We start from the raw sequence: 26,006 nt of genomic DNA, 5'->3' as shown, positions 1-26,006 counted from the left end.
TCTTTCGTTTTTCCTACAATCTATAGAAACTATACCGCTTTGTTAGCTAAGCTTAACTAAAAGGGATTTCAGTATTATTTGGGTGCGTTAGCTGTGAATACATGTTTCAATAATAATAAATTGAAAAAAAAAAAAAAATAAAAAAAAACTTCCACAAACAAAGTGCTAAAAAGAATACATATAAAAAAGTTGTATAAATTATAAAAATAAAAAAAAAAAAATACAGAAAATATTGAAATAGTGAAAAATATGGCAAATTTTAAAAGAAAAAGTAATTATAATTTAAATTTTGCTTCAACTCCATTAACAACAAAATGAAATTCTTAATTGCTATTAAACAAAATATTAAAAGAAAATTTATTAAATAAATTTTTAAGCTTTTATAAAAGAAAAATGTTAGTATTGATTTTACTGACAATTTTTTTTCAACCCTATTTTAGTTATAAATATATACATAAAACAGTTTTATTATTATGCTTTAATAGTTAAAAAAAGAATATTTTTTACTAAATGAAAACATAAAGTAATTGTTTAACTTCAAACCGGCTTAAAATTTTGGTCAAATATCGATTTTTTTTCTTTGTTTGTATTTAATTTTTAATATAGTTCCACATATTAAAGCAACAACAAACATTTAAATCCAGAAAATTTTTGTATTTTTTATATATTATGTTTGTTTCTCTTTGTTCCTTCCTACCTCTGCTATAAATTCAAAAACGTTCAAGGGTGTTGAACTATTATACTGCATATTTCTTTATGATTTTGTTTTTTTCAATGAGAATATATCTATGTCCATTATTTCTCCATTAAATTGGAAAATATACATCACCCAGCCAGCATAAAGCTACCCATCTATTCATTCTATTCAACCATTACAATTGTTTGTGTATGTATGGGTGAGTTTAGCAAATATACGGTAGTAGTAGTAGCAGCAGTCGGTCGGCTTACACTTGTGTTTCCACACATTAAGGGTGGAATCTTGAACCTCTTCTACACACTATACAATTTACTGCATGATTATACTTGGGAAAAAAATCGTTTTGAAATCGATGTTTATTCTAGTGCTTATGGAAAAGTTGAAAAAAAGAAAAAACTCACACACAAAAAAGAAAATCTGTGTCATATTAACATTTGCTTTTTTAAGTACATCATATTTTCTCTCCAGTATATACACTGAAAGAAATTTTTAGTTAGAAATTATAAATTTAAAACAATGACGAATACTAGAATTAAATAACCTTAAAGATTATTAGTGAAATGCTGGTAACAATTTATTGTTTTAAACAATTTTCCTAAACTTTATACATAAATTTTGATAAATCTAAAAAAACTCTTTTTCTTCAAGTGTATTCTCAATTATTTAAAAAAAATCATTTCATCATTTTTTCTCTTTTATTATTTGCAGTGCCTTTTATTATTATAAAGGGAAGAAGAAGAAAAAAATCGTCTGCCTTCGAATTATTTATTATAGTATCAAGACGACCAATACAACCACCACCACCAACACTACCACTCTTATTTTTATTAATATCTTCATCATCATCATCATCAAAGCTACTTTTTCTATACAACGAATATTTTCAAAGAGTATTTAACGACGAACCAGAAGAACTAGATAAATTACTAGAAGAAGCAAAAAACCAAGACGACCAAATACTAAAGAAGAGGAATAAAAATGTCAACATTATCGTTACGTATACAATTGGAGGGTGGACGTGTAACGAAAACCATACAATTTCATCCCAATACAACAATATTCGATGCTTGCAAAATAATCAGAGATAAATTTGCTGAAGCTGTTCAGGGACAACGTAAGTACTTATAATAAAACAACATCAACAACAATAATATCAACACATATAATATAAATCAATAATTGTTATTGTTATTGAAAGTTCATTAAAAATATGTAATTAAATAAAAATATCTTTTTCCACGTCCCCTACTTGCACAGCTAGTGAATATGGCCTTTTTATGCCAGATGAACAGACTCAACAAGGTGTTTGGATGGAAAATGGTCGCACCTTGAGCTATTATATTTTACACAATCAGGATACACTGGAATATCGTCGTAAATTGCGTACTCTTAGAGTTCGCATGTTGGATGGTGCTGTTAAAACCATTTTAGTAGATGATTCACAACCAGTCTCCCAACTGATGATTGTAATTTGCACAAAAATCGGTATTACCAATCATGACGAATACGGTTTGGTACGCGAAGATACCGAATCGCAAAATGAAAATTTGCCCGATAATAAATTTGGAACCTTGACTTTGAGACGAAAAATTATGGAAAAGGATCGTGATACCAAAATGGAAAGTTTGCGTAAAAAATTAAAAACCGATGATGAAAGTAAGTTAAGCCTCCAAGTTTTCTAAATTAAATATAAATTTAATATAAAAATTAATTATTTTAGTAAACTGGGTTGATGTGGGTAAAACATTACGCGAACAGGGTATTGACGAATCCGAAACTGTACTGCTGCGTCGTCGATTTTTCTTTTCCGATCAAAATATTGATTCACGTGATCCCGTACAACTGAATTTATTATATGTTCAAGCACGTGATGCGATTTTGGATGGCACACATCCGGTTACCCAAGAAAAAGGTAAATAAAACTAAATATTAAATCAATACAAAAAAACCTATTGTGACTTTTCTATTTGCTATTCCTTACCTTAGCTTGTGAATTTGCTGGCATACAAACCCATATACAATTTGGACCTCATAATGAATCTAAACACAAGCCTGGATTCTTAGAGTAAGTTCATTGAACCAATTTTAAACTTTAGATAGTTACTAACTTCTTTACCCATTTACAGTTTAAAAGACTTTTTACCACAATCGTATGTGCGTGTTAAAGGTATCGAAAAGAAAATCTTTGCCGAACACAAAAAACATGTTGATCTCTCCGAAATTGATGCTAAGGTCTTGTACACCAAAACCGCCCGAGAACTGCCCACATATGGTGTAACCTTCTTTTTGGTCAAAGAAAAAATGAATGGTAAAAATAAATTAGTACCACGTCTATTGGGCGTAACTAAAGATTCCGTTTTACGTTTGGATGAACGTACTAAGGAAATTTTAGTTTCATGGCCTTTGACCACCGTTAGACGTTGGGGTGCTTCACCCAATACATTTACACTTGATTTTGGTGATTATGCCAATCAGTATTATTCGGTGCAGACCACAGAAGCTGAACAAATTGTTCAGTTGATTGCTGGCTACATAGATATTATATTGAAAAAGAAACAGACCAAGGATCATTTTGGTATTGAGGGTGATGAGGGATCAACTATGGTAGAAGAATCTGTGGCACCTTCCAAGTAAGTTCTAGCACAAAAACTCTCTTTAGGCTTTCAATATATTTATAACTTTTCGTTTTTCATTAACAGAGCTACGTTTTTGCAACATGAAACGAATAAAATCGGAAAGATTAACACAGAATCGTTAGCTCATCCTGGTATGATGAGAGTTGATGATGGTAAGTGCAAATTATTTACTTAAAAATTTCTTTAGACAGTATTTGCAGCGTAAATCAACAAACAAAATATGTGATTTTTTGCGTCCTTAAAACTTATATTTTAATTTAAATACTTGAATTTTAAAAATATAAGTTGTAAAAGTAATTTGGTTATTAAACACGATGCTCGATTGAGTGTAAAGTTTTATTTTGTGCTTCTTTTGTAGCTTTGTCCTTATAATTTTTATATTTTATTTTTATTTTAACAATTTTTTATTTATTACGTATATTCTTTAGGCGAAAAATTGTATACTCAAGGCGAATTACAAACAGTGCAATATGGCGCATTTGTTGGGCAAGTTAACCATGCCCATCAACCGCCCACGGTAAGTGGCACTTTTTTATTTTCATTTATGCATACATTTCATTAAGAATTTTAAGTTTTCTTTTTAAGTTGCTCATTAGTATTTTACTTTCGACACTTTCTTTACAATTAGTTTTTTTTACTCAAATTACATTTTTGAAAATATTACCTTTAACTAACAATGAAATATTTTCTAATTAAATGCTGCAATTTGTTAAAAAAATGAAGGCAAAATTTCAAAGTTTCACAGAGTAGGTGTTCATTATAATTAAACGCAAAATTAACATGCATTTCATGATTAATTCACCAACTGACTGTATTATTTTTAATTTATTTTTTAGTCTAAGGAAGTACGTATTAGTTCTGTGAATCTGACGGAACCACAAAGAGCTCTATTGAGCTACATCTCAGCCGGTCAAGAAATATTAGTTCGTGCTGATGAAGAGCTAAGAACTAAGGTAAGAATCATAATCAAACACATTAGTATTTTTAGTAAAAAGTAGTTGTTGTTTTAATAAAAATTATATAAACTTTGACATTCAGGCTCCCATCCAAGATTTTGGTAATGATTTACGTTCCATTGAATGGCGAGAAAATACTCTCGATACTTCCAAGCAAGCTGTTACTAGTCATGTGGCTACCATGAGTGCTGCCACTGCACAAATCATAACCGCCACTCAACAACCTGATGAGGTAGATACTGAAGCCATTTCGGCCTCGGTTTCTCAAATCGCCCAAACCATTCCTGAGGTTACAAAGGAAGTACGTTTAATAGCGGCTTTAATGGAAGACGATACCAATGGTGATAAACTATTGGAAGCTGCTCGTAATTTATGCACTGCCTTCAGTGATTTGTTGAAAGCAGCCGAACCAGAAAGCAAAGAACCACCACAAAATCTTATTAATGCTGCTAGTCGTGTGGGTGAAGCTACCACTTATGTGCTTAGCACCATTGCCGAAGAAGATGTACCAGAAAATCGTGACTTACAGGACATGCTCTTGGGCTTGGCCAAGGCTGTGGCTAATACTACTGCTGCTTTGGTACTGCGTGCTAAATCCATTGCTGCCAGTTGTGAAGATGATGAATCACGTAATCGTGTCATAGGAGCGGCTAGCCAATGTGCTCTGGCTACAAGCCAGTTAGTAGCTTGCGCCAAGGTCGTGGCTCCCACTTTACACAATGCCGCCTGTCGTGAGCAATTAGAAGGCGCCGCCAGAAATGTTGCCCGTGCTGTCAACAGTTTATGTGAGGTATGCAATGAAGCCACTAATGATCCCAAGTTAAAGAATGATTTGATGGCAGCAGCTCGTGATGTGTCCAAGAGTTTGAGTGACATGTTGGAACATGTCAAGTTGAGTTCACGCGAATACGCCAATCGCAGTAGCCAAGAAATGAGCCCTGTCGAAAATGTTATTATTGGTACAGATATTCTAGTCTCTTCTAATGATCCTCAAGAGATGGTAAGACATGCAAAGACATTAGGCCAAGCTACCGCGCAACTTATACAAAGCATTAAAGGAGAAGCTGATCAGCAACAAGATGCTGATATGCAAAGACGTCTTCTTTCAGCGGCCAAACAATTGGCTGATGCTACTGCAAAATTGGTTGAAGCTGCACGTTTGTGTTCTAGCAATCCCCATGATACTGAAAATCAAAATGCCCTTCGTAGAGCTGCTGAAGAATTGCGTGAAATTACTACCAGCACTGCCAATACTCCTGCTATTAAACGCAATTTAATAAGACGCTTGGAATACTGTTCGAAACAGGCTGCTTCGGCTGCCACTCAGTGCATAAGTGCCGCTCAAAATGCTGTTCAACATAGTGATGATCATCAAACCAAGGAATCCCTATTACAGGACTGCAAAAGAGCTGCAGATACTATACCGCGTTTGGTTACTGCTGTGAAAACAACACGTAGTCATCCGGACGACTACAATGCTCAATTCAATTTAATTGAGGCTGCTGAACAGTTTATTGAACCCGCCATCCAGGTGTCCCGTTCAGCCCGTGCTTTACAACCTACTGTTACAGATATTCCAGCAGCTTCGCAGTTGTCCAAGAGTGCTTTGTACTTGGGACAAACTGTTTCTGAACTCAATTCAGCTGCGCAAAGAGCAAGAGAAGCCTGTGGTGGCCAAGAATTGGAATCAGCCTTGGAGGCAGTACGCAATTTACATAATGTCTTAGACGACACACGCAATGCTGCCCAGTCAGGTGCTTTGAGACCTTTACCAGGAGAGACCGTTGAAAATACAGCTGAACAATTGCGTAAATCTGCTAAGAATGTGGGAATTGCTTTGAGCCGTATGATATCTTCGGTACTACAAGGACAACGCATGTATGCAGGCATTGCTGGCAGAGATACTGCTCTGGCCTTGGGTGATTTCACGAAGAGTGTTCATGGTGTGGCTGCCACTACTAACAATGCCCAAGTCATTGATTGTGCTGATGATGTTGTGTTGAGTTCGGCTCGCCTTATCGAAGAGGCTCAAAAAACTTTACAAAATGTGGGTGATCCAAGCGCTTTGACTCAAGCTGGACGTGATGTCACCGAAGCACTTTCGAAAACAGTCGATTGCATTCCTGGACAGCGTGAAGTCGATCAGGCCTTACGTAATGTCAGCGAATTAAGCGAAATTCTCTCGATGAGCGAATTCCCACCATCCAATCGTAGCTACAACACTTTGCAGGGAGAATTAAAGCAAGTGTCCGAAAATCTAAGCTCGGCCGGTGGACAAATCGTACAGTCTTATGCCAGTCCTGCTCAATTGGCAGAATCAAGTGGCAACTTTGCTACCAATTATCGTGATTTACTCTCGGTATCCATGGAAATGGCTGGTCAAAATCCTGATGAAGTTGTTCGCTCTGAAATGATTGATTGTCTACGCAATGTTTCCACACAATCTTGTTCACTACTTTCCACTGCTAAGTCCGTTGCTGCTGATCCTGGTCAACCCAATTCTAAAAATCTTTTACATGCCGCTGCTCGCAGTGTAACCGAAAGTATCAACAAGTTGGTCGATGCCAGTATTCAATCTGCTCCTGGTCAAAAGGAGTGTGATAATGCAACACGTAATATTGAAGCTCTAAGAGTACTTTTGGACTATCCCCACGAGCCCGTTAATGATCAAGGTTATTTCGATTGCGTTGAATCGGCTACTGCCAAGTCACGTAACTTGGGTTATGCCTTCTCTGAAATGATTACAAATGCCAAACAATCTAATCATGCAGAATTTGCCAAATCCGTAAACAACGTTTCTGATTCCATCCACGGACTCATTGAATCATCGGCACAAGCTGCTTACTTGATTGGTGTTTCCCATCCTAGCAGCATAGCTGGACGTCCTGGTATTATTGATCAAGCTCAATTAACTTGGGCTTACCAAGGTATTCGTCAGCATTGTGATGTTGTCAGCAGTCCTCATTCAACGAAACAACAAAAGATTTCGGCTCTTACTGTTATTGCCAAACATACTAGTTATTTGTGTTCCATCTGCCGTCAGGCTAGTATGAACACCAATAATCCAGTAGCCAAGAATGAATTTATTGTATTGGCCAAACAAGTTGCCACCGCTACCTCAAACCTTGTACAAGAAATCAAGGCTATTGAAGATGATCCAGCTCAACCCTCTAGAGCTCGTTTAGTAGAACCTCTATTGGAAGCTGTCAAGGCAGTACGTCAATATGCCTCCAGTCCTGAATTCATTTCAATTCCCGCAAAAATCTCCACCGAAGGTAAAAAGGCCCAGGAACCTGTTTTAAATGCTGGCAGAGGAGTAATTGATGGTGTTATAGAAATGGTAAAGGCTGCTAAATCTTTAGCTCTGTCCCCCGACGATCCTCCAGTATGGCAAAAGCTTTCGAATGCTTCTACTCCAGTTTCCGAATCAGTTAAACGTTTAGTCGACAACATACGCGAAAAGGCTCCAGGTCAAGCACAATGTGACCAAGTTTTGCAAACATTGGGTACATGCATGCGTGAATTGGATAGCTGCGCCATGGCTGTAAATGCTCAAGGTTTATCGCAGCGTCGCGACAACAACTTACATGGTTTTTCGGGTCAAACACTAAATTCTGCCGCTGAACTTTTGGATAAATTAGAACCAATTCGTTTGGCTGGCAAAAACAATGCCGAACAATTGGGCCATGCTGTGGGAGAAATATCTCGCTATGTAGTACCCATGGTTAATGGAGGCATTGGAGCCTGTACACACATTGTTCACACCAATCAACAAATGAGCCTTATAAATCAAACAAAGTCTGTTGTAGAAAGTGCCCAAAACTTGGTCCAGGCTGCTAAGGAATCAGCTGGAAATCCCAAGGCCCTCCATGCTCATCCCAGACTTGATGAAGCCATCGAAAATACCCGTGAAGCCATACAAGAACTTAACCAAACTGTAGAGAAGATTAATGCCGAAACCGGTATTGTAACCGGTCTCATGGAGCAAGTTAACCGTGCCATCACACGTTTAACTGACAAACGTCAGTCGCTATTAAACGCTTCCTATTCTGATACTTTTGTGGACTATCAAACACGTATGGTTCAAACCGCTAAGGAAATCGCTAGATTGGCAAATGAAACCAATGCTAAATCCTCAGTAGAACCACAACTTATGCCTCAATTGGCAGTTGAAATGGCTAAACAATATACTCAGCTTACACAAGATTCTGTAGGAGCATCTACTACCACCACTTCACCAGATGTAGCCATGCGCATTAGAAACACTGTTATTGATTTGGGACGTTCTGTTAGTTCAATGATTCAAACTAGTGCTGGCGGTGCACGTGTTGGAGACACGGCCCATCAAAATGAAATATCTCGCAATGCCCGCGAAGTTTCTGAGAAAGTTGCCCAAGTTTTGGCGGCCCTGCAAGCAGGTTCTCGTGGTACTCAGGCCTGCATTAATGCCGCCCATACCATCTCAGGCATTATTGGTGATTTAGACACAACAATTATGTTTGCCACTGCTGGTACATTGCATTCGGATAGCTCGAGCAGCTTTGCCGACCATCGTGAGCATATTTTGCAAACAGCTAAAGCTTTAGTAGAAGACACTAAAGTTTTAGTTACTGGAGCTGCTGGTACACAAGATCAGTTGGCAAATGCTGCACAAAATGCTGTCACAACAATAGGTAAGTGCCACTAATCTTAACTAACTGATTTCAAAGTCTAACTAGTGTCTATTTGATATAAAAGTGCAATTGGCTGAAGCTGTTAAACATGGAGCTTGTTCTTTGGGTTCTACCCAACCAGATTCGCAAGTCATGGTCATTAATGCTGTGAAAGATGTAGCCTCTGCTTTGGGCGACTTAATAAATGCCACTAAATTGGCTTCCGGCAAACCCATTAATGATCCCTCTATGCAAGACCTTAAAGAAAGTGCCAGGGTAAGTATTTCCGCTTCCGTTTGGTTTCTTTAAATTAAAGGGTTGTTTTAAGTTTAAAACTGAACTGAATAATTGTTTTGTAAGAATAAACCCTTTACTTAAAAAAGCTTAACAAACTACTTAAGTGTAACGCTTTAAATGTCGTGATTTTTATTTTCACCAATTTTCACTGGTTGTTTAATTTAAATATAATCATTTACCAGTTGTTTTCTTTATTTTTTATATTTTTTATACATATATGACAAAAAGGTATTGGTATTAAAGACTTTTTTTATGTAAATGTTTCTTACAATTCGAGCGAGTATGGCTTTATATCACAAAATTTCTTTTAAATTTACACTAATTTATTATAGAATCACTAGCGCACGCATAAAATTAAATCATTAAAACAACTACAACAACAAAATTTGCCATAAATGTCTGTACTATTTTTTTTTAACACAAAGTTTTTTTGTTTGTTTTGTTTTTAATTTCGCCTAAGGGTATTCAAAATGATGCTCTCTAAAAAGAGTTTGGAATTTTAACAACATTTCTTAGGCATATCTAACAGCTGTGTATCTAAACAAATTAAAAATAATACATAAATAAATAAAGCATTTCATTGAAGGCTGAAGGTTTGGGCTGTCTGTAATCTTTTTACGCAATTTCTGCTGGTGCTGCTGCTTATGTTTTACTTCTATTACCACCTACTATTACTACTACTACTATTCTACTTCTATTTACTCTTACTACTACTGCTTTCTTCTTCTATTGTTATTATAAATCTGTACAGAAGATTTCTTTCTTTTTAACAATTTCCTCTATTATAAAAATTATTCGGCATTTTTCAAAATTATTAACGTTTTTGTTAGCACTCTTTAATGATAAAAAGAATTGAATTGACATGTTTATCTTCTGAAATTGATTTTGATTTTAAAATTCTTATTTTTTTATTTCATTATTCTTGTTTCAATTTGTTTGTTATACAGACGCTTAAAGAATTGTGCAAATCTGCCGCTATCGAAACTAACCACATAAGCCAGCAATCATCAAACTATGGATATTGAGCGTGTCTTTTGTCTATTTGTTTCCTCCATACAAAAAAAAATATATATACATAAAATGCCATCTTGATAACATTTATTTTTGGAACGCAAAAATATTAGGTCTTCAAAAAAAAAAATATGAACAAATTTACGAAAATTTTGAATCACTTTGTTTGTTTTGCCATAACATTCATAATGTCATTTACATTACATAAATACTATGTTTAATGCTTAACCGATACACTTAATTAGATATAGATTACATATTACAATTTTTGTACACCATTTAGCTTTTGTAAAACAAATGATTAAAGATGCTGTGGATAGGAAAAAATTTAACTGTTTTTCTAACAAAACTTCGGAGTCCTAACATAATATTTTAGATAACTAAACATTGATATATATTAAATATTGTTATTTATGTTGAAATTTAAATAACATAATTTTTCAATCATTGACCTCTAAAGTGACATATTGTAAAAGAAAAGCCATATTAAATTTATAGTTTTTTTTGGGTCAAAAGTGCAACACTCGGATAATCTAGTCGTTTTTTGTAATAAAAACTACAGCATCTGTTAATCTTTGTCACTTGAAATAAATAATAAAAATGAAACGATTTGAAAACAAAATTATGTACTCATTTTTTATTGGTTTTTTTGAAGTCTTTAAACCACGTTAAATACGTATGTAAAAGCGGCCATAGTTACATACCCAAATATATATAACGACGTTACACTCAAGTAGTTAGATAATATTTGTCTTTAGCTCAAATATTTTAATAGAAAACAAATCACAAACAATAAAATGAACATTTTTTGCAAAAAACGCACAAATTAGGTAATGGTTTTGAATGTTTCGTCACTATTGAAAACTGTCAAAGCTGTGGAGGATGAACATACACGTGGTACAAGGGCTATGGAATCCACTGTTGAAGCCATTTCACAAGAAATTAGAGTAAGTAAAACAAGTTCTTTTGTTAAAAAAAAAACACCAAATAACTTTTCACTTTAATTAATTTTAAAGGCTATGCACTCACCACCACCAGCCGGCAGTGCTCAAGTTGGTCCTGAGGATTTGATACGTGTCACAAAGAGTGTTACTTTGGCCACAGCTAAAGCTGTTGCTGCTGGTGCTTCCAATTTGCAAGAAGACATTATGACAGCTGCCAATTTGGGTAGACGTTCGATATCGGAAATGTTATTGGTCTGTCGTTCGGTGGCATGGAATTGTGCAGAAACCGATGATTTAAGACAACGTACTTTGGAGGCTGGTGCTGCGGTAGGTGAATCCTATCGTGAACTACTCAATGGCATTTTACACAACTGTTCGGCTGATGATCGTATGCATTTGTCAAGACGTGTAGCAAAATGTGTAACAGATATGGTAGCTATGGCACGTCTGCTAAAGGGATCCGATTGGATTGATCCTGAAGATCCTACAGTAATAGCAGAAAATGAATTATTAGGTGCTGCTGCTTCCATCGATGCGGCTGCTAAAAAATTGGCTTCCCTACGTCCTAGACGTAATGATGATGTTAAGGTGAGTTTGTTTACATTTCATTTTATTTTAATATTAACTTAACTGTGGTGCTTGGTGCAAAAAATAAAATAAATCAAAAACTTGTAAATCATTAATAATAAAACTCGAAATCATGTAAATATTAATCTTCATTCTAATGCGTTTAATCCTTATACATATGTATTGTATTTAAAAAAAAGATATGGTGTTTGTGAATGTGCTTCTTTGTTACTCCAGCTGTCGTCTTAACCTTAAAAATCCGATTGATAGTTCCAGTAAGATATGTTTGATATTCTTGGTTGTTATAATTGTACTTTCACCCAGGAATCAAACATATTATTACTGTGATTAATCTATAAAACAACTAACAATAACATAAATCATCAATTATATTAACTATACATACATACAATTAACAATTCTAATTGTTTAACACTTTTCTTATAAAATTATACAAACAATTTGTATTAATATTCTTTTGTTGTTTGCTTTCTTTACCCTTTAGATTGAACTTGATCAAAACATGAAGTTCGACGAAATGATTTTAGAAGCTGCTAAAGGTATTATGGCTGCCTCGTCTGCCTTGGTTAGAGCTGCCAATGCTGCCCAACGAGAACTTATCGATCAAGGCAAAGTAGCTAAGCGTCCCTTAACCTCCTCCGATGATGGCCAATGGTCTGAAGGTTTAATATCGGCTGCACGTTTAGTGGCAGCTGCTACCCATAGTTTAGTCGAAGCTGCTCAGAATTTGGTCAGAGGCGTGGGCACCGAAGAAATGTTAATATCAACAGCTAAACAAGTAGCTGCTTCCACTGCCCAATTGCTTATTGCTTGTAAGGTCAAATCGAATCCCAACTCTGAGGCAGGTCGCCGTTTACAAGCAGCTGGTAATGCTGTCATCAAATCCACCGATAATTTGGTTAGAGCTGCTCAACAGGGTCTGGAAGTTGAAGAGGAGCGTACTTTGAAAATTAACACCTCCATGGTTGATGGCATGGCTCAAGAAATCAATGCTCGTTCGGATGTTTTGCGTATGGAGAAACAACTTGAGGAAGCCCGCCAAAAACTCGTACTCATTCGTAAAGTGCGTCAAAAGAATGTTCAAGGTCTCACCACTGATGAAAGTGATTCGGAATATGCTCAATCTGCTTATGGAACTCTTAATAAGAGTCACAACAATGTATGATTATATTTTTTATATATTAATATCTTAAATAATGTTTAAACTATTTGTACAAGTATTTATGTTTTAAGAAGTTTTTCTATACACACAGACTTAAAGTATTCCAAACAAAATTTATCTTCCAAAAGACAGGTTTCACATATTTTTCTATTTCAAATAATCCTTAATACAAACGATTGGTTTAGAAAAACTAATACAGGGTTTTAGTAGGTTTTGTAGAACTTTTAATAACCAACTACTTAAAACAATAGCTAATTCATATTTGATAACCTTAACAATTTGACTTTCCTTAAGGAAGTTGAAATATTTGTATAATTCTATATGTTAAATGTCTCCCTCCCTTTTTACAACAACTGCAATACCTACAACGGGCGAGAAAAAGAAATCATAGTGTAGTTTTTTTTGTAAATTAATCAAAAATTGTGTTAACAAATTAACCATGTCGAACTAACAAAAACAACTTCATAATTCTATTTCAAATTTAGACACTTAATCGTTCGGGCTTCTATGGTCAAATGGAGGCACCTGCATCACCAAGTTATATGAGTAGTCAACAGCAACAACAACAATCGAAACACCATTACAATTATGCCACAAATCCACAACACTTCCATCATCCAGGTGCCGTCTCCCCACCACCCATGAATCACAGCCAGTTGGACAATGATACAACTGCCTTCCCACCGCCTCCTCCCCCCTTGTCTACCACTATTTCTAATATGCAAACCGCCACTCATACCTTTAGATCTAATCCCAAACTAACCGCCAATGCCGTACCACGTCCCTATCCCGGCAGTCCGGTGACAGCCAGTGGTACTAACGGTGGTGGTCGTCTCTCACAACCCAGTAGTCCTCTAACACCTACTAATAAATATTCACAGAATTTTGAACAATCTGCATCACTAAAATCCACTGTCACTTCTCAACAACAGCATACAGCAGCCGGCTCCACGAACCTCAATCATCAGGTCAATCGTAATTTAGAAGCCTGTGTACAAGATTTACACGACAAAACCTTTGGACAGGGTGGCGTTGTGCAAATAACAAACAGTAATACATATCCTGGTCAAAATTATGAAGGCTATACCTCAAGGTAAGCATTCAAAGAAAGAATGTATACCGATAACAAATGAAATTCTAACAACAATTTTTAATTTCAGATACGAAACTCGTAATTATGATAAAACAAGTGAGTTGGGAGTAAAACCCTTAGAGTCCAGCTTCAATCAAATGAGTCTTAATACCGAGTCCGGTAAAATCAGTCTCATTGATCAGGGATCCGAACGTTTAACCTCAATGACTCAACGTGTTATGGAACGTAAATCATACACCACCACCTCAGAAACAAGAACAGAAAAGAAAACCGAATCGCATAGTTTTCGCATGGACTAAGAGGGATGGAAATTAAATAGTTTAACTTTAAATAAATTTTAAAAACAAAAAGAAAAAAAACTATGGATATAAAACATAATTACTGTTTGCCAAAAGTGCTTTTTAAGTATAACAAATTAGTTTACGATTATTCTATATAAATCATAATTATTATTTTATTTTTTTTTCAAACATACATTGTAATGCCAATGTTTTTGCCAATAATATGAATGTACTAATACTAATAATTAAAAAAAAAACATAAAAATACTATTTTACTAACTTTTTCTAATAATTCTACTAATTAAACTAAAACTTTAAATATACATAACTATGATAAATCTAAACAAATAATATAAATAATATTGTATTGTGTCATTTAAAATGTATTTTTTATTGTCGATTTAAAATTTCTTTCTATTTGTATTAATAATTATTTAAATTTTAGTTTATTTTGTCTTAACTACATGCATGTTTATTTTAACCTTTTAATGTCATTTTTATTTTACATAATGATTTTATATGTATAATTTTAACTGAAGCCAATTATGAATTAATTCTTTTTTTATACATATAGACATGATTAGTAGGTTATATTTCAAATGGTGGAATTAATGTCTTTTTTTCTGTATGTATATACATCTGATTTTCTTGTTTATGTATGCCAACATTTTATATACTTACATGTATGTATTTTTTATGTTTATTTTTTCATTGTGTATAAATAAATAATATTAATTAATAATAAATATGTCTTGTAACCAAAAAAAAAATATGGAAAAAAATCTTTAATATTTCTTATTTGCAAGATTATAATAGCCAATAGTTAGGTAAGTAATATTGAATATGTTTTTTCATACTGTATATATGTAAAAGTAACTCAAGAGTTACATTTTATAATTTCTTATAAAGTTATATTGAAATCTTTTACAGTGACACCATTTTTCGAAAACTTATATTTTCTAAAATCAGTTTTTTAAATTTATGTTATTTGTTATAATTTCTGTTTATAGTTTATATAAGAGTCCAGTTTGTTATTTGCTATAATAGCCCCTATTTTGCATTTCAATTTGAATCGAAATTTTCTCCGTTTGGCAACATTGGTATTCTGCATTTCGATTCGACTTTCCGCCACATAAACAACAACTTACAAAAACGTAATTACGATCGAAATGCAGAATACACACAATCGTAAAGCATGGAAACGAAATGGAATTGATTCATCTTTTTCTTACGATTCAGTTTTTTTTTGGAATACATTTTTTCGATAATTGTGTAATTGAAATAATTTAATTTCGACAATTTATTTCATATTAAATAAGATACAGATTGAAAAATCTAATTTTTCTGATTTTTTGGTGTTTCGCCAAAGTTTGAAATTATATACAAATTTAAAAAAAATGTTAAAATTTCTTTAAAAGTAAGTAAAAAATCACGAATGCTTTAATTTGGATCCAGGATTGTAATAATTTGAATTTAATAATTTAACAATCTCAACAACGCATGGACCAAAAACATACTTTTGATTCAAAGTACTAATTTAGTTTTCGGCTTTTTATCTTTCAAAATAATATTAGTCTATGTACTAGCCTAAGGCTATGTTATTCACAAGTTTAATTACTACTTAAGTCTATGAATGGATTTTAATAAAGCTTAACTCCGGAGTAACAGTTTCGGGTTTTGTATATTCCAACAATTGACCAAAAACCATTAGAACATTTCCTATAACAAACAGGTTTCTTTCAAAATCATATTGCTAGTTATTGGTATAAATTATATAATTTAATTCTAATGTGATTTGAATATGTATGTATAATATTTAAATGAGTCACATTGATTAAAGACTATTTTTTGGAAGTTATGCAATCAATTTTATTATCTGACCACAAAATACTAGAGAGAACCTCCGTTACTTAATACAGCTAAATATTAAAGTACAAAGACAGTTATATTTTCTTTTTTGCTAGATTTATTTAAAAAAATATATATTTATTTAGGTTACTTTAAAAGTACATGATTATTGTTTGTATGTATATAGATAGGTAGGAGGTATATTGTTTATTATTATAAAATTACCAATATTAAAAAAAAAAAATAATAATATATGAAAATAAATGCAATATGTCGTAAAGTATCACCAATATAAAAATAAAATGCAGTTAAACTGTATACAAATACATATATGTATATAAATGCAATAATAAACTTTGTAAAAACAATCTAGTTATTTAACAGGATCGTTATAATCTACTTGTATTCCAAATTCAATTGACGACCAATAAGCCAACGTCTAATTTCTGAGGTACCAGCACCGATTTCATAGAGTTTAGCATCGCGCATAATACGACCAGTGGGATATTCATTGATATAACCATTGCCGCCCAAAATTTGTATAGCTTCCAAAGCAATTTGTGTGGCTTTTTCGGCACAATATAAAATAACACCGGCGCAATCCTTGGAGCTATTGTGTCCAGCATCACAGGCACGAGCCACGCTGTACAAATAAGAACGGCAAGCGCTCAAGGTTGTGTACATATCGGCCATTTTTCCTTGCATAAGTTGGAATTCAGCAATAACCTTTTTTTGTTTACGTTGATGGGCATATTCGAATGAGGTATCAATGGCAGCTTGCATTAAACCAACTGGACCGGCAGCCAATACCAGACGTTCAAAGTCTAAACCAGACATCAACACATACACGCCTTTATTCAATTTACCCAAAATATTCTTTTCTGGTACCTTCAAGTCTTGGAACACAAGTTCACAAGTGGGACTGCCACGCATACCCAATTTATCGAGTTTTTGAGCCACACTGAATCCCTCAGAGGCGGTATCAATAATGAAAGCTGTAATACCATGGCCATCGGCGGGACTAGTACCAGTTTTGGCATACACAATCAAAGTATCAGCCACAGAGCCGTTAGTGATCCAGAATTTGGTACCATTTAAGACATAGTAGTCACCCTTCTTTTCGGCTTTCAGTTTCATGGAAACAACATCGGAACCGGCACCAGGTTCAGACATGGCCAAACCTCCAATATGCTCACCACTGCACAATTTAGGCAAATACTGTTCTTTCTGTTCGGGAGTAGCATTCTTAGTCAATTGGTTAATGCATAAATTGGAATGGGCACCATAGGACAAGGCAATGCCGCCAGCAGCTCTGTTAAAATAATATTGTAATTATTCTTTATAAAGAAAAAAAAACTTTTTCTTTACCTTGAAATTTCTTCCATAATAATGCAATGATCCAAGTAAGTACCACCAGTACCACCGAAATCAGGTTCGGCTGTAATACCTAAGAAACCCAAATCGCCCATTTTCTTCCAAAAATTGCGCATTTCTCTATGAAAATTAAAAAAAAAACACATTTTTTTCACATGTTTACTATTCTGTAATTAATAAATCTACTTTCAAACTAAAACTTACGGAAAATTGTCATTCTTATCAATATCCTTGGCGAAGGGAGCCAATTCTTTTTGGAAAAAGTTAAAGGCAGTTTCTCTTAATTTTTGCTTTTCCTCATCCAAACCAAAAATCTGATCATTAATGGGATAGTGGGACATGCATCTTGAGGCTGCAGCACTTTGAGGAGCAACAATTAACTTACGGGTCAAATGGTTACCCAAGGACTTAGCGGCCAAACGTAAAGACATGTTTACTTTTTTTCTTTACTTTAACTTAATTTATAATAAATGAATGTTTCTACTCCTGCTCCCACTACCAGGGAAAATAAAAATAAGATTATCTAACACTTGATCATTAACATATTGGTGTTGCCATATAGTTTAAAAAAAATAATTCGTATCTTTGTATTTCCCTTAAAAAAAGTTTAATGTTAATAATAAAATTAAGCAATTAATTTGCTTAACTCTTTCATTGAACATTATTACCAAACAAATTTATTTATATAAATACAAATAAATATTTAATAATGATCTTAATTTTGTCAACAATATGGCTGCTCTGTTGTTTAGTTAGATGTGTTTAGTAAGCACTAACATACAGTATATGTAAAAGATATAGAAGCACATTTTCAACAGGTGGTCAAAGTCCATAATTTGAATGAATATTTTACAACAGCTACACACATAACAGTATTTTAACGTTTTTAACGTACCTAAATTGATAATTTTTTGAAATTAATGTTCAGATACATTTAAAGGAAAAAATTAGTTTAAAATGGTCATAATATATATAAAAAGATATATAGACAGACAGATAGATAAATAGATACATAGATAGATAGATAGATAGATAGATAGATAGATAGATAGATAGATAGATATATAGATAGATAGATAGATAGATAGATAGATAGATAGATAGATAGATAGATAGATAGATAGATAGATATATAAATAGATAGACAGATAGATAAATAAATAGATAGCTAAATAGACAGATAAATAGATAGATAGATAGATAGATAGATAGATAGATAGATAGATAAATAGATAGATAGATAGATAGATAGATAGATAGATAGATAGATAGATAGGTAGATAGATAGATAAATAAATAGATAGATAGATAGATAGATAGATAGATAGATAGATAGATAGATAGATAGATAGATAGATAGATAGATAGATAAATAAATAGATAGATAAATAGATAGATGGATAGATAGATAGATAGATAGATAGTTAGATTTAGGTCCAACATATTACTGGGTCGTTACTTATTCACAAGTAACAGACATCGTTCATCAAGAAAAAAGTAGTTTCTTTGCATTTTGGCAGTTGAACTTTTTACAACATTAAATTTGCGGCAGCAAGTCCTAACAACTGCCGCATATGATAATGAACTTGAACATTCAAACCAACATGAAAGAGTACATGCTGTGAATCGGCTAAAAAGAAACAACTTGTTTTAAAAAGTGATTCAAAAATGCCAACATAAAAATCTATTCAGACAATGTTGTGTGCAACATAAAAATGCAAAATGTAAATATTTGCTAAAACAACAATGAATAACAACGTTTTGTAATCTTGTAAGAGGATAAAATAGGAAAAAAATAGAAAACAAGAGAAACACCCTCAGAATGGGTGAATAAACCATTTAAAAAATAAGCATGTATAGAGAGACAATGCCAATCATGATGATGGCAATAATCATGATAAAAGACTGATAAAAAAGATGCACTTTAAATTAGTCTTTTTTTAATTTTTTTTTCATTGCACTTACAATGAAAAATCAACAATAATACCAAATGCGCATGACTCTACAGTGTGTTGTAAGTAGAATTTTACCGGTGGTTTACGACGAAAAGAAAAACCCATTATAATCAAAAGCAACATTAACATCATACGCCGGGTAAATATAAAGTGAAACCCAATTTAAATAGTTTTAGGCTTTTACAGTGACATGATGTCAAAATAATTATAATCATCAAAAAGAACAACAAGGAAATAAATAATAATAAAAAAAAAATAAAAGTAATTTGTGTAAAAGTGTTGACATCATTAAATTAAACAGGAAACGGAATTTGTAACAAATAAATAGTGAAAAAACTTTTTTTTGCAGTAAACCAAAATTTTTATAAAAAATTAAGGAGTGAGTAGAATGGAAAAGGCGGGTATAATAATATAATCCCTTGAATAATCTTTGTATTTTTTATGTGTATGTCAATGTATGTTTGTATTTATGTCATCTAATGATATGTATATGTTTTTGTGTTGAAAAAGACCATGTGACTAGTGTCCTTGTTGTTCAAAAACCAAGAAATCCAGCACATGTTTTTCAATGTTGTCTAGTTTTAATTTAAAGACTTTATTCGTTTTTTTTTTGATTATAAGTTTTATTTCCTTAAAGGCAGTTTTCATTATTTTCTTTCTTAATATCGATGACCTCATAAGTAATTAATAAATCGATATGTGATTTCAAACGTCTAGCTAAGAAAGAAAACAACACGCTTTTCGAGGTTTCACGAGACATACACCACGGCCACGTATACTAAGTACACAGGTGAACAATGTCTTTAATTACAAAAGGTGTTAACATTTTCCCTTTTTATTATTATTATTTTTTGAACAAACAATAATAGCTAAAGCAAACATAAGAAACATAAATCAAAACCTAAATTAAGTTATAAATCGATATATTTATTATGAACTTTGCATATTTTTAGGCATTTAAACATTGTTTTTCTTTTTCTTATTTGCCTTAATTTGTATAAAGATTTTGTTAGTTTTTGTTTTAAAAAAATTTAAACTGAAATCTAATTTTAATTAAATACAAAATAAAATGTCAATAAGTTGAATGAGTTCGTAGACGTTTTTCAAATTGTATTTTTGGCAAGAATTTTTTGTTTTTCTTGCTTATGTACATACATACATACATATACAAATGTATGTATGTGTACTGTCCATATGTAATTGATAAAAATATCTTTTAATGTTACATTTTCATTAATTGTGTGTACTATTTATTTACGTTCTGTACATGTTTATGTACCCTTAAAGAATTACATATTTACTTAAAATGTTTCTAATTTACTTTATTGTTTATAAATTACTTCATTGTAAATGCAAACTTTTGCACACATTCACCATAAAACCAAAAAAAAATACAGATTTACATACATGCATATGGACTCTGAATACAGTGGGTATATTTGAGGGAAAGTGAAATTTAATTTTGAAAATATATTTTCCCTTAGATGTTTTACTCAAATAATAATTCTTTCTAAGTATACTTGTTATATAACTCGCGTTATTATATATTACTCATACGCTACCATGACAAAAGGGCTCGTTTATATTTGTGTATACTTACGCTTGTATTTATAAAAAAATCTTATTTTGCTTTCAATGCACTCAATAGTTAAAGCACACTTTAGCCTTAAAAACCATTAATAAAATTGTGATATTCATAAACAAATAATAAACGTATATTAACTATTGTGCTGATTTATGTTTAAGTTGGCAGCACTGTACAATATGGCTGTCATTTTATGTGTTAGTGTTGCGTACAATTAGGATAAAATATTCGTTGATTTGGTTTTCTTAATTTCATTTTTTTGTTTATAATAAATTTTTGACAATAAAAACAAACTTTTAAGAAAAATAAATATATATATATATGGCTTTAATAAATGTCTATTTAGTTCAGATGTATAAATATAACATATAATTTCTAATTATTATTAAAAGTATCCGAATAACGGATATTTTGCGACAAAATATACATCACTATGACACATTTTCTTATTTTTACTTATTTTCCTTGTAATTTTTGATAAATTTTTGCAAATATTGATAAATTTCTTTGATATTTGACTAATTTTAATGCCGGCGAATATATTTTGCATTAGTATAACACTAATCAATATAATTTACATGGTTAATTACTTTATGGCATTATATTTAACCAACAAACTTTGAAAAAGCCAAATCAAATGATTTTGTCCATCATTTGGTTGACAGACGGGCACTTCCAAATTGCCTAAAAATAGTGCTGGACAATTGGAATATTGTCAAATATTCATACATTAATCCAATAATGCCTAGATTTGAGTTTTTTCCTCAAAATATAATCGTTTAAAAATTTTCTGGGATTTTATTTACAAATTTGTAAACGTTAAAATTAGAATTTTTAGATTTTATTTTAAAAGAAACCATAATTAGTTTTCGCAATCAACCTAAAATTACCGGAAAAATCTTTATCTGAGAAAAAAATTGTTAAAAATCAACTTATTGTTGGCTTAAAGAAGGGTTGAGCCTACAATAAAATTCTTCTAATTGTCAATGGTTTATTGAAGGTGTTTTAAGCTATTTCACGTTTATAAATACGATTTTCCTGAATTTTGCCTAAAATTGTTTAATAAACCTAAAATAAGTTTTTATAAATACAGCCGTTATTATGTAATTGATATTTAGGTCATGTTGCTCATACGCACCGTTGGCAAAAGGTAAGATTTGCAAATACTTAGTGGAATGTTCAACCTTTTTCGGAATCTTAGGCACGAACTTTTTTTAAATTTATATGAAAACCATTAAGTTTTGAAATATTTTCTTTGTATTTTTTAACAAATAGAAAGGTTAGAAACAGGAAAGTATTTAGTTGTAGAATATCTACCTGCTAAATATGAAATATACATATTATATATCAATGGATAGGGAATATATGTATATATTTCAAAACAATATAAAATATTAAGTCTTAGAAGTTTAATGGGGATTTGCGTTAATTATTAGCTATATTCTATAGAATTTGAAATAGTAAATGATTAAGTATAATTAATATACAAATCGGCTCAGAATCACTTTCTGAGTCGATTTAAAGCTGCAGATCGCAATTTTCAAGATAATTTGATGAAAAAGCTACTGAAAAGTATTGGAATAGGTTCATTATTTCGCCTAGCCCCTATACAGCCTTATCCCCGAATAAAGCTGTTGGGCTCATAATTTTGTTAAAAATTCTATTATGTCAACAAAAAACTGTAAAACTTAATTTTAAAGAAGTTGAAATGACACTTCCGATTTTTATAATGATTGGGCCTCATTTGATCCTAGCCCCCCGACAAACTCTCGAAAATTACTTTACGGTCAAAATTCACTGATAAGCACTAATACAAGAATAAATTTTAAATAACTTTAAAAAAATACATAAATTCCTCTAACAAAATTTATAAGGACAGGCTTATAATTAACCCTACCCCCATATGAGGTGTAGGTTATTATATGGTCGGACATGCCCGACATTCATACCTGTTTTAAGACAGTTATTATCCAGTTATTAATAGTAAAGTCTGATTTCTAACATACTTTACAGTATAATTTCGATTTCTAATGACATAAAAATAAGAATTTGAGGACTAAATATTTTTTTTGTATTAAGAAGGACAATATAAAAATCTCTTGACGGTGATTTTTTTCTAAAAAAAAACAATATTTTATTATATTTTCTCTTATTTACCCACTGTACTTATTTACATATATGACGCTATAGAGTTGTCAAGTGTCGCAGTTTATTAACTGTACAATAAGTACGTTTTATTTATAAAACAACAACAGCAACAACAAACACAAATTAAAGTGGAATGGGTACTCAAGTAACAGTAAATCTGAATAAATTGCTTACAATTGCAACAGCAATAGCAACAGCATCTGAAACAATGCTCTGCCAATTACAACAATAATTGTCAATAGAAAAAAAAAACAAGCGATAGCAACAACATTAAATTAGTATATTCCAAAAAAAAAACATGAGAATTTTCTATACTTGACAAGACATTCGAATAAAAAAAATCAAAATTGGAAAAGTAAAGAATTTAAAGAAAATTGAATAAACTGCAAATGTACGAATGAGTATTATTTGTATTAAATTGATTAGCATACAGTTGAAGTGCCAACCATGGCAGGCAAACATAAGCAATTCGCGGACGCACAAGTTATTATTTAGTGTGCGATAAATGGATGGATGGTACATCAATACAAAATTAGGGGTCTTTAAAAGTGTATGTCACTGTGTGTATACGTATGTATGTCTTAGAGGCCGGCAATAACAAAAAAAAAAAAAAGTGAGCCGAAGTGAACTAGAAACGAACGACGTGTGGCGGAGCAAATTAAATTTTCAGAAGAAAACCATTTCTACCGTGGAACACACTTTCGAAAATACTTGGTTAGTCATTCAGAAGGTAGAACTCGATAGAGCGACAATTCCGATTAGCCAAAAAACAAAAACCGATGGATTTTGTCAAAAATTGCTAGTCAGGGACAGTTCGGAAATAAAAATACATCATCATACTTTTGTTATAGTGAATATGATGTTGAGAGTGTAGTAATAATAATAATTAAATTTTTATTTTAAAATTCAAAATTAGTGCGAATAATAGTGTAAGAAACATTGAGAGGAAAAGGTGTTTAAGCAATTTGTACCGGTACAATAAAAAATTCTAATTCAATACAAAAAAAATCGCTGCAAATTATAAAAAAAGAAAACATTTAAACACCTTTTTTCCCAACGACTTGAGATTTTAAACAACGACTTTATAACGAATTTTATTTAAAAAACCCAGTGTGTAAACTATTGTTTGAGTATGTGTGAGTTTTTAAAAACAAATACATGCAATATAATTTATTAAAAAAATATATATTTAAATACTTAAATACTTTAAATGTGTTATTTTTCTAGTGTCTGGGTGTCTGAGTGGTTGTGTGTTTGTGTATGGAAAAAAATAGTTATGAGAATTTTTTTTTTATTATTTTCAAACGTGATAAAAACGGCAAACAAAAAGCTTCAATTGTTAAAAATTTAGTAAAAGCATTTTAACCATCGTTAGAATAACAACACATTAGTTAAATAATCATAGATTACATACATAGAATAATAACCAATAGTAATAAATATTAAAATTAATATTTTTCAATATTTTTTTGTGGCTTCTTATTATTTTTGCTAAATACAAAATTTCCTATTTAAACATTTATTTTGTTGGACAAAATAAATACATAAAAATCTACATGTATATGAATAAATATATAAAAAAATATTGAAAATATATAATGAAATTAAATCATCTGGTTAAAAATAACTAAAAGAGAAAAAAATAAATATATATAAAATATACACAAATTTCAAAAGAAACAAATTTAACGGAAGAAACGGAAAATAAATTTGAAAATAAAAAAATAAAATACGCAAAAGTGAAATAAATTTAAAAAAATTTACATACATAAACACCAACAAATTTTTCAAAATACTAAAGGAAAAAAAAAATAAAAAAATATATATATTTAAATTGTGTATAAAATAAAAAGAAAATTGTCATCAAAATTATTTTATAGATGGTGAATGGATGGTGTTTGCATGTGTGCAAAAATAATAAAAAACAAAAAATAAAAATCACAAAAAATCACATACATGATTGACGTAAAAGTAACGAATTATTTTTCATTTTCTTAATTTTTCTAATAAAATTTTATGCGGGTGCTGTTGTGTGTCTGTAAAAACACACACACACACACAAATTTTGAAAAACGAAAACAAAATATAAAGAAAATTAAGAAAAAAACAGCAACGAAAATTTTAAATACAACGGCTCCTTATTAAAAAAAAAGTGAAAAACTGCAACAAAATGGAGGAGGCTACCACTAGTAAAGAAACCAAGGAAACAAAACCTGAAGGTAATATTTTTGAAAAGAGAAAGTTCTATTTATCAAATTGTTTTAACTTTAGCTTGCTAATTATACTTCGTACCTTTTTGATTGATATTTTCTAAAACAATTGTTTTGAACTAAAAGAGGTCTACGTGCTGATTTTTAAAGAATTTTATCTTATCTCAGTAGAGTTGTATAGATTGATTACGTTTCATTTTCTCCCCGTTAACGTTCATAACAATTATACATATACAAAAACAACAACTCATTGAAATGGCAAAAAATTACCGCATTAAGTAATAATATTTATTTATTCCGTTAGTGCAAAAATAACAATAATTTTAGTTAATGATTTCATTCATAACTATGAGATATGAGAATAAAAATTATTTAAGATAGAAAAGGTCTTGCAAATATGTGCAATTTTTATAAATAGTTTTTAAATTATTTTACATTTTGTTGTTTTTCTTTCGTATACAAATCTATCAATCAATCTATCTATCTATCTATCTATCTATCTATCTATCTATCTATCTATCTATCTATCTATCTATCTATCTATCTATCTATCTATCTATCTATCTATC

At 31.6% G+C, this 26,006-nt stretch overlaps 3 protein-coding genes across 15 annotated transcripts in view; 2 read left to right on the top strand and 1 right to left on the bottom strand.

Annotated features, from left to right (window-relative positions):
* Positions 1-14,380, top strand: part of LOC111685305 (talin-1) — a 42,452-nt gene extending 28,072 nt beyond the window's left edge. For 4 of the 9 annotated variants that reach the window (XM_046952041.1, XM_046952043.1, XM_046952042.1 and 1 more), the window contains exons 4-18: positions 1,406-1,811; positions 1,955-2,353; positions 2,418-2,609; positions 2,684-2,762; positions 2,824-3,327; positions 3,397-3,485; positions 3,762-3,850; positions 4,170-4,286; positions 4,372-8,962; positions 9,027-9,217; positions 11,080-11,196; positions 11,266-11,781; positions 12,266-12,940; positions 13,429-14,036; positions 14,104-14,380. In XM_046952041.1, coding sequence (XP_046807997.1) covers positions 1,676-1,811; positions 1,955-2,353; positions 2,418-2,609; positions 2,684-2,762; positions 2,824-3,327; positions 3,397-3,485; positions 3,762-3,850; positions 4,170-4,286; positions 4,372-8,962; positions 9,027-9,217; positions 11,080-11,196; positions 11,266-11,781; positions 12,266-12,940; positions 13,429-14,036; positions 14,104-14,335 — 8,535 coding nt within the window. In that variant the 5' untranslated portion in view covers positions 1,406-1,675 and the 3' untranslated portion in view covers positions 14,336-14,380. Of the gene's footprint in view, positions 1-1,405; positions 1,812-1,954; positions 2,354-2,417; positions 2,610-2,683; positions 2,763-2,823; positions 3,328-3,396; positions 3,486-3,761; positions 3,851-4,056; positions 4,080-4,169; positions 4,287-4,371; positions 8,963-9,026; positions 9,218-10,185; positions 10,872-11,079; positions 11,197-11,265; positions 11,782-12,265; positions 12,941-13,428; positions 14,037-14,103 lie in introns of those variants that run through there. The other 5 variants (XM_023447561.2, XM_046952045.1, XM_046952046.1 and 2 more) reach the window with 5 other exon arrangements.
* A 1,869-nt stretch (positions 14,381-16,249) lies between these two features.
* LOC111685304 (isovaleryl-CoA dehydrogenase, mitochondrial) lies at positions 16,250-18,265 on the bottom strand. The gene is made up of 3 exons (XM_023447559.2): positions 17,744-18,265; positions 17,534-17,659; positions 16,250-17,477 (listed from the first exon to the last, which is right to left on the bottom strand). The coding sequence occupies exons 1-3, from the start codon at positions 17,968-17,970 to the stop codon at positions 16,562-16,564; spliced, it is 1,269 nt and encodes a 422-aa protein (XP_023303327.1). The 5' UTR covers positions 17,971-18,265; the 3' UTR covers positions 16,250-16,561.
* A 1,386-nt stretch (positions 18,266-19,651) lies between these two features.
* Positions 19,652-26,006, top strand: part of LOC111683316 — a 36,445-nt gene continuing 30,090 nt past the window's right edge. Inside the window, exons 1-2 of one of the 5 annotated variants that reach the window (XM_046952049.1) lie at positions 23,858-24,100; positions 25,108-25,446. In XM_046952049.1, coding sequence (XP_046808005.1) covers positions 25,398-25,446 — 49 coding nt within the window. In that variant the 5' untranslated portion in view covers positions 23,858-24,100; positions 25,108-25,397. Of the gene's footprint in view, positions 19,896-23,857; positions 24,364-25,107; positions 25,447-26,006 lie in introns of those variants that run through there. The other 4 variants (XM_046952048.1, XM_046952047.1, XM_046952053.1 and 1 more) reach the window with 4 other exon arrangements.

Source organism: Lucilia cuprina, chromosome 5 (genome assembly GCF_022045245.1).
Source record: "Lucilia cuprina isolate Lc7/37 chromosome 5, ASM2204524v1, whole genome shotgun sequence".
Classification (NCBI taxonomy): domain Eukaryota; kingdom Metazoa; phylum Arthropoda; class Insecta; order Diptera; family Calliphoridae; genus Lucilia; species Lucilia cuprina.
The sequence above is the reverse complement of the archived record's forward strand: the minus strand, read 5'-3'. Positions and strand labels throughout refer to the sequence as shown.

Excerpts from the sequence above, each read along its gene's own strand:
- LOC111685304 (XM_023447559.2), bottom strand. The coding sequence starts at position 17,970 with ATGTCTTTACGTTTGGCCGCTAAGTCCTTGGGTAACCATTTGACCCGT. Across the intron at positions 17,660-17,743 it reads GATAAGAATGACAATTTTCC|AGAAATGCGCAATTTTTGGA; the intron begins GTAAGTTTTAGT and ends TAATTTTCATAG. Across the intron at positions 17,478-17,533 it reads ATTATGGAAGAAATTTCAAG|AGCTGCTGGCGGCATTGCCT; the intron begins GTAAAGAAAAAG and ends TTATTTTAACAG.